This window comes from Crocodylus porosus, unplaced genomic scaffold (assembly GCF_001723895.1).
Source record: "Crocodylus porosus isolate Cpor-Errol unplaced genomic scaffold, CroPor_comp1, whole genome shotgun sequence".
NCBI classification, from domain to species: domain Eukaryota; kingdom Metazoa; phylum Chordata; order Crocodylia; family Crocodylidae; genus Crocodylus; species Crocodylus porosus.
The window spans coordinates 163,182-170,568 of record NW_017728930.1 but is presented as its reverse complement, the minus strand read 5'-3'; the positions used below and the strand labels follow the sequence as shown (position 1 = coordinate 170,568).

Below are 7,387 nucleotides of genomic sequence, written 5' to 3'. Positions count from 1 at the left end.
AGCAGTGCGCCTTTGCCATGGATGGTGCCGATGGTGTGATTAGCTCCCGCCACTCTGGGCATGGCCAGGCCGGGTCCAGCTCCCAGCTGATCCCAGCCATCTGTGGGCCACAGGCATGAGCTGCTTTGGGCCCATCTGTCGCACCTCCTATGCTCCTTATCTGTGTGATCTCTGTACGCCTATCGACTAAAACAGCTACACCTCCTGCCTGCCCCGGCCCCTAACTCAGCTGTGCTCTGAGCACTGCCATCGAGGCCTTCCAAGGCAGGAGGTGCAGTGAGTTAAAACCCAGCACTGTGCAGTCAGGGGAGTGTGGCCGTCCCTGCCCGAGCCCCAGGTTTGTAAATCTGCTGGGCCAGGTTTTGCTCCTTCTCAGGAATAAGTAGTGGCTGCCGAAAGCAAAGGCTCCGTCCCCAGAGCCCAGAGCCAGACTCCACTTGAGCACTGTCCTAGAACTCCTTGTCTTGCCGCAGGAATTGCACTTCATTTGTGACTGCTCTGTTTGTCTCCTGCGTGAGCTCCTGTGTGTCCAGTTACCCGTCTGCTACAGGACGCATCCGGGCAGGTGTGGTCCAGGTGCTGTGGCTGCAGGATGGAGGCACATTTCCTCCCTGCTTAAAGGAAACTTCCTGCCCAAACTATTTGGATGGAAAAACTGGTATTTGACTGAACAGAACTTCACTGAAAGCTCCTGGTTTCTGGGGGAAACTGCACAAAAGCCAAGCAGGGTTCTCAGGGCTGTGTGCCAGAGTGGCCTGGCCACAAGCCCACAGCTCACAACGGGGCTTGCACCCTTCGCACTGCCCCCACTGGATGCCTGCTGGGGTTCCCTGTGTCGCTGCCTGTGTGGGCAGGAAAATGCCTCGTCAGGCAGCAATTGCATCCTAGTCCAAGGCAAGACAGCAACAGGGTCAGTTGATGCCCTGAGAAAATAGCTCGTGGCATTGGCTATAGCAAACACGGTCCTGGATGACATGTGCAATGGCACTACGCAGAAGCATCAGATCCCAGGCGTCCACCCTAGGGACAACCATTGGACATGTCTGGGCTCCAGGGTACGTCCAGGGTGCTTGTCAAAGCTTTGAGACAAGCGTCCCAGGCAAGCGCGTACAGGTGGCTGCTGCAGCCCTGGACATTACCCCATGAATTACGCAGTAAGCGTGCTGGCGGGCCCCAAAATGTGTCACTCAAATTCTGAGAAAAAACAGAGAAAAAACATGCACTGCAGGTGTCAGCAGCTGCCCAGGCACAGACCTGCTTCCCACGGGTGCTATCTGCCTCCCCTCCCAGCTCCGTTCCTGCTCACGGAGGACAGCACCCGGGGGTGGGGGAGTTCCTAGTTGCCTCTGCACGGCCAGCAAGCGGAGCCGAGAAGCGGGAGGGGAAAAGCCTGTGGGTCGGTGCAACCACGTTCCACTGCATCAGTGTGTTTGCGAGCTGGGGCGCTGCCTCCTCCAGCTAGGCCGGAAACTCTGCTCTGACATTTAGGCCTTGGCCACGAGCTGCAGCACAAGGCTCCTGCCGGTTGCTTGAGGGCCAGAGAGCATTTGTCTCCATCTCACAGCCCCAGGGAAGGGGAGAAAGATGTTTTGCACCCCTTTGCCTTTCCTGAGGGGCGTGCGTGCAGCGTACCCAGCTCCTCTGGGCTAGGGGGCCTGTCTGTGCCGGCTGGGGGCTACGGAAGCACAGGAGCAGGGACCCTGCTGCTTGTTACCAGGCCCCACAGCAGCTCCCGATCTCCCTGCCGTGGACCTGGGGCAGCCCAGCAGAATCCTCTGAACACCCATCAGCCTGGGTGAATGCTGCAGCAGACCAGCACCTAAGGAGTTAAACGAGTGCTCCCAGCAGCCAGGGGCCTCCTTGCAGCTGCTCCGGGGCTGCAGGCAAGGGACGGCCAGGGAGCAGCAGGCAAGGCCAGGATGGCTCTGGGTGGGGCATCGCTCTGCACCTGGCCTGAGCTCTCAGCCCCCCAACTGCTGCTCCTGTTGCCTCCGTGATCACGGCGACTGTTATCTGACTGCAGGGGAGCAGCGAGCCTGCATCAGATAGGTCTCCGGCCCTGGCTGCCAGCTGCAGACGGCTCGCTGTGGCAATGTTCGGGGGCTCTTGGCCAGGCCACGGCCTTTCCATGCAGGGACCTGAGGCATGGGGAGAGGGTTGCCTGCCAAGGCCACTCAGCACTCAGGGCTGAGATCCAGGTGCCCTGGCTCCTGGTACCCACTGCCCCCTCCTGCCGCCCGAACCCGCTGGCAGTGAGATTGGCCTGCTGTGTCCTGCTCTGCAGCTGCAAGGCTGGATGCAACCCCTGGGCAGCGTGCAGAACAACTGCGACCAATGTGGCAGCGCAGCCGGCCTCCTGAGCCAGGCGGGAACCCCCAGTCAACCTCATGCTGCCTTTAAATCACTGAGGGCTGCGGCTGGCCCCGTGGCACCAGGCAGAGCATGAGACCCCGTCCCTGCAGGCACTAGGCTGCCTGGTGATGGATCGGGACCCCACGCAGAAGCCACCCGTTCTCAGCAGCCAAAGCAAAGCTTCTTTATTGATGAACGGGGTTGCGACAGGACAGGCAGCGCTACAAGCGTCTCCTGCTAGTAGAGACCTCTTCTTTATGAGCCGGGCTGACGTGGAGCCTGTGGCTGTGGACATCGGCTACAGGAAGGCTTTGTGGGCTGGGCTGAGGGCAGTGAGACGCTGCTGTGGCTCTGCCCTATGCGGAGGAGTCAATCGGCCCCAATACGCGACTGCTCACTTGCGGGTCCTGGTGACGCCAAGGCGGCTGTAGTGGCCGTCGTCCCGCTCACCCAGGGGCTGGGAGGAAAGGCAGAGGTCAGGGCTCAGCTCCTGGGCAGCTACAGTGCCCCTGGACGGGCATCTGGGCCTGTGCCCCCTGCACAGCGCACCCTGGCCTGGCTTTGGGGGCAGGCCTGAGACATCACAGCCTGGGCCAGTTCTCTAAGGCAGATGGAGCTGTGAGGATCTGCCTGCTACAGCCCCTCTGGCTGGCAGGGCTATGGAGCAGAGCTGGTTTAGACGGCAGAGGGCATGTCCAAGCAGCAGACACTGCCCTGGCACCCCTGACTCAGGAGCTGGGATAGGGCAGAGCTGGGGCAACCCCACCTGAGGGACAGGGGCAGGGGCAGGCCCAGGCTGCTGTGCTGCCTAGGAGGATTGTTTCCTGGGTGGGGGGGCAGGACTGTGACTCAGTCAGATGCCTCCCACCCCAGGGCCCGGGGCCGCAGCACCCTTGCCCAGTCCAACAGGCATGTTGCCCAGCAAGGCCTGGCCTCTGCCCCGCCATCCCTGCTTGCATGTCCCACTTGCCGTGTGAATGGCAGGGCTGGCCAGGAGCAGGTGCCCCAGCCAACACCCCCAGCCCACCCCCATACACACACACTAACCTGGTAGAGCTGTTCGTTTGCAATCAGGTTCTGTCTGTCTGAGGCTGGAAGAGATCATGTGCGGGTCAAGGGCAGTCCTGGGGAGGCAGCGAACCCAGAGGGGACCCCGGCCCTTGTACTGCCACACCACCCAGACCTGCAACCCACACCCACTTGAAGCTCCCTTCAAGGGGGCGCGATGGGCAGCTGGGGGCCAGGCTGGTGGCCTGGGGCCCTTCTCTGCCCACAGGGCAGCAGAGGGCTCCTGTGGTTCTGGCCAAGTGCAGGCCTGCAGGCAGAGACACGTTCTTGCAGACAACAGCCACAGCCAGGAAAGAGCAAGCAGGCACACACCCCTGCATGCATGTACAGCATGGTGGGCTGAGACTTGGTGGCTGCAGCTTGCACACAGCCGCTCTCATTGCACACAGTCTCCAGGCCTCGGCCCAAAACTGCAGGGGAAGATGGAAAGTCCCCTGGGGGCCCCCAGAACAGGTGTTTTCTGCCCGGTGCCTCGAGCAGCCCAGATACTCCCTGCAACACAAGGCTCCCCGCTCCTCACCTCGAGACAGGTGGCCCCTCTCCTGGCCAGTGATGCAGTACACAGCAATTGCCAGGAAGATGGTGGCGATGATGTCGGCGATCACAATGCCAGAGATGGTGGCTACGTCCAGCTCGATGCAGTTCTGGCACACTACAAAGTAGAGACGTGGCAGCGCTGAAACCAGGGCGCAAGCCTGCTCACCCCAGCCATGCAGTGAGCACAGAGGCCTCACTGCATCCCTGGAGGGTCTCTGGGCTGCCCTGTGAGATGCCTTACCACCAGCATGACAGTGGCATGGCAGGGAGCCCAGAACTGGTGCTGTGGACCAGGTACAGGGCAGGCACTTAAAGGTCATCCCTCTCCAGGAACTAGACACACCCCAGCTCCGTGCATCTGCTCAGAGGCAGCCCAAGTGGGAGCAAGCAGCTGGACAGGGCAGGGAACAGGGTCTCCTGCGGGGCAGAGCAGGATCAGGCTGGGAGCAGTCTGGGAGAGGCTGCGGGTTCAGCTGCAGCCTATGCCTCTGAGAGCATGTATGCACACGCCTGCTGCTTGGGGCCTGTTTGGGCCACTGGACAGGGCTGCCGCCAGACCCAGCCTGAAATGCAGAGGTTCCTAGCACCACATCTGTTTGCACACAGAGGTGGGTCTAGGGCCTGGACGGTGTACCCACAGCCACGGCAGGTTTGTTCCCAGCAGGAAAGGCAGGTTTGGGACAGAGGAATGTGCAAAGCAGCTGCTGCGCCGCTATCCAGAGCTGCTGGGGATCCGGAGACGTGTTGCCTGGGAAAGGCACCACGTGCTCGCGTCTCGGGAAAAGGACCCGCAAGGAGGCAGACCGGCTGGTGAACGCACTTCGGACGTGCACTTTCATGCCGTACTGTGTGCCATCCTTAGAACACTTGTAGACTCCTCTCGGGTCGTTCACAATCGGGCCCAGGTCAAGTTCCGTCAAATTTTTAGGGAACTCCACGTTGTCTTTCTCCCATGATGAAGGATCCTCTGGGCACTTCAGGACCAAGTGGGTGTTTCTCATGATCACGCTTATGGTCTTGGCTGTGAAACAAAGACAATGGCTGGGAGGTGACAAGCACGCGGCAAGCCCTGTGGGTGACCTGCCACCCACCCTGGTCCAGAACTCCGGGCTCTTCCCCACCCCCCCATGAGAAAGGAGACGTTGTCCCTCGAGACAGAGGTGGCTTTCCAGGGGGCACTGAATAATGGCTGTTCTCACTGAGAAATCATCCCTGACAGTACAGGCCATGTCGAAACCACCCTGTTTGAGGGAGGTGAAAAAGCAAACGTAACATCTAATTGGGATCATATGGTGTGGAGTCAACACAAAACCCTACGGACAAACACTTCCACGCGTTATTAGCAATTTGTTGCAATTAATGTACTATTATCACGTATTGCATTCAGGATTGACATTATTGAGCAATATGTTCTTGCCAAATGACTAATAATTAACAACTGAAAAGACATGGAGCTGCCTGTGGCAGGAGCTTTGTGTGCTCCACTTTCTGTGCACCAGCATCACTACTTCACACACTCGCCACCATTTTTAATCGAGCGCAGAAAGGATCTGCTGAGCCACAAACAGGCGTTAACAGTAAGCGACACAGTGAGTCAACAGGAACTGCGAAGTCGATGTTCAGCTAAAGCCCCAGTGGCAGCTCAAAGACCTTGCTGCTCTCGGGAACGTCTCCCCCAAGGTGGCTGCTGCGTGGAGTGACATGTCCACGCTCGGAGCGTGTGCGCTGGCGGAAGGCAGCGAGGCTCCGTGTGGGTGCTGTGAGCTCACAGCAGAATCGGACCCTTGATAGTCAGTCTGTTCTGCGTGAGAGGTGTTAGCATGGCCAGCAGGCAGAGAGGAGTTTGGAGGACAGCGAGGGGTGGTTATGCCTCAGGACAATGGGCAGGAACTTGAACGCCGCCCTTGCCCCCCGCCATAGGATGAGACCTGGGATGGGTGTTTCCCTTTGCCTCTTTACCCGGGCTGGCCAGAGACTGGTACATGCCCCTAGACTAGTCTGGCCAGCTGTCCAGGCAGGTTTCCCTGTTGCACAGGACTGGGAGTGACGCGTCCATGGTCAGGACTCGCAGATGTGCAGGCCCCTCAGATGCTCCCAGGTGCGAGGAATGTGCTGCCCCTCCCCTCCTGCCCCGGGCTGCTGCCAGACTCGCTGTGGCCCTTGCTGGGGCAGCAGCACTCTGAAGGTCAGAGAAGTGACCCCATGGGCCTGGGCCGGCTTCCTGCTGTGGTGTGGTGTGGCCCGCAGCCCTGCAGCACAGCCAGGCACCAGTCTGCGCCCCTGCCCGAGCTTTGCAACCCCTAAAGCAGACCAGGAGCAAAGCATCACCGCTGCCCGGTGATCTGGGACACAGACCCTTCTCTGTCCTGACCCTGAAAGCGAACTGTCTCTTTCATTGAGACCCAACTACAAAGGGCTTCAGAGCCACTTGCAAGAAGTGGGGTTTTACCTTCTTCACCGTTGGCCTCTTTAACCAGGGCTCCTGGGGGGAAAAGAAGAAACTTATTTTAGAAGCAGCACAAAGGGATGAGGCAGCCACTGCCGGCCTGTGCTGTGCACGAGTTTGGGACTGCCTCGTGCCCGGAGCCACAGGCAGGGACGGACAACACGGCCCAAACGCAGCCCCATTTACACCGGGTGCAGCCAACTAGGGGGCTGCATAAACCCGAGCAGGGCACAGCCCAGAGATCCCGACACCTGCGCGGGATCTGAAGCCTGATGAACCCTCCCGGCAGGGAAGCGGGGCACCTCAGGCAGCACAACCGGGGCTGGGGGAAGGGGCTGACGAGATGCAGTGCCCTCCACTGCCGGTGCGCATCTCCCATCAACGGAAACTGCTACGGGCACGCGAGAGCGGACAGCACGCTTTCGCCCTCTCGTCTTTTGTCTCCCCTGCTGCAGCAGCGATACGAGACGGAGCCAGACGGCTCCGTGTCAAACCCTGCGTAGCTCCTACAGCAGTCGTGCTGTAGGTGCGTGCCGGCGGTGCCGCGGGGCGGCCTGCCCCTCAAGCCCCGGGGCGAAGGCCCAGAGGGCAGCGACGGACGAGCCCCACCTCGTCCCAAGCACCCCCTCTCATCGCCCCGGGGCGGAAACGGCCGTTTTGTGGAAACAGGAACGGAGCCGTGCCCCGCGGCCCCGGCAGCGCTCCCGCCTGTCCCGTCTCCTCTCCGGACTCGACAGCCCGCCGGCCCCGCGGCGCCAGTGCGAAGGGCGCATTCGCCGAGGATTAGTAATTTGGGATGGACTCCTACCCTGGATGATCAACCCAACCACCGCCGCCGCCGCGAAGAGACGCGCCTGGTCGCCCATGGCTCGCGCTGCCTGCCCCGCTGCTTCAGCACAGCACGGCACAGCACAGCACAGCCCCGCTCCGTCCCGGCGGGCGGCGGCCTCGCTCCTCGGCTGTGCGGCGCGGCGCGGCGCGGCG

At 60.9% G+C, this 7,387-nt stretch overlaps 1 protein-coding gene across 2 annotated transcripts; it reads right to left on the bottom strand.

Annotated features, from left to right (window-relative positions):
* Positions 1-2,506: 2,506 nt before the first annotated feature.
* Positions 2,507-7,354, bottom strand: CD3D (CD3d molecule). 2 transcript variants are annotated; one of them, XM_019543078.1, is made up of 6 exons: positions 7,212-7,354; positions 6,407-6,439; positions 4,778-4,978; positions 3,941-4,072; positions 3,400-3,443; positions 2,507-2,809 (listed from the first exon to the last, which is right to left on the bottom strand). In XM_019543078.1, the coding sequence occupies exons 1-6, from the start codon at positions 7,267-7,269 to the stop codon at positions 2,747-2,749; spliced, it is 531 nt and encodes a 176-aa protein (XP_019398623.1). In that variant the 5' UTR covers positions 7,270-7,354; the 3' UTR covers positions 2,507-2,746. The 2 variants fall into 2 exon arrangements, with proteins under 2 accessions (XP_019398623.1, XP_019398624.1); XM_019543079.1 differs by having other exon boundaries at positions 6,416-6,439.
* Between the last annotated feature and the right edge of the window lie 33 nt (positions 7,355-7,387).

Excerpts from the sequence above, each read along its gene's own strand:
- CD3D (XM_019543078.1), bottom strand. The coding sequence starts at position 7,269 with ATGGGCGACCAGGCGCGTCTCTTCGCGGCGGCGGCGGTGGTTGGGTTG. Across the intron at positions 6,440-7,211 it reads GGTTGGGTTGATCATCCAGG|GAGCCCTGGTTAAAGAGGCC; the intron begins GTAGGAGTCCAT and ends TTTTCCCCCCAG. Across the intron at positions 3,444-3,940 it reads GAGGGGCCACCTGTCTCGAG|CCTCAGACAGACAGAACCTG; the intron begins GTGAGGAGCGGG and ends GATCTCTTCCAG.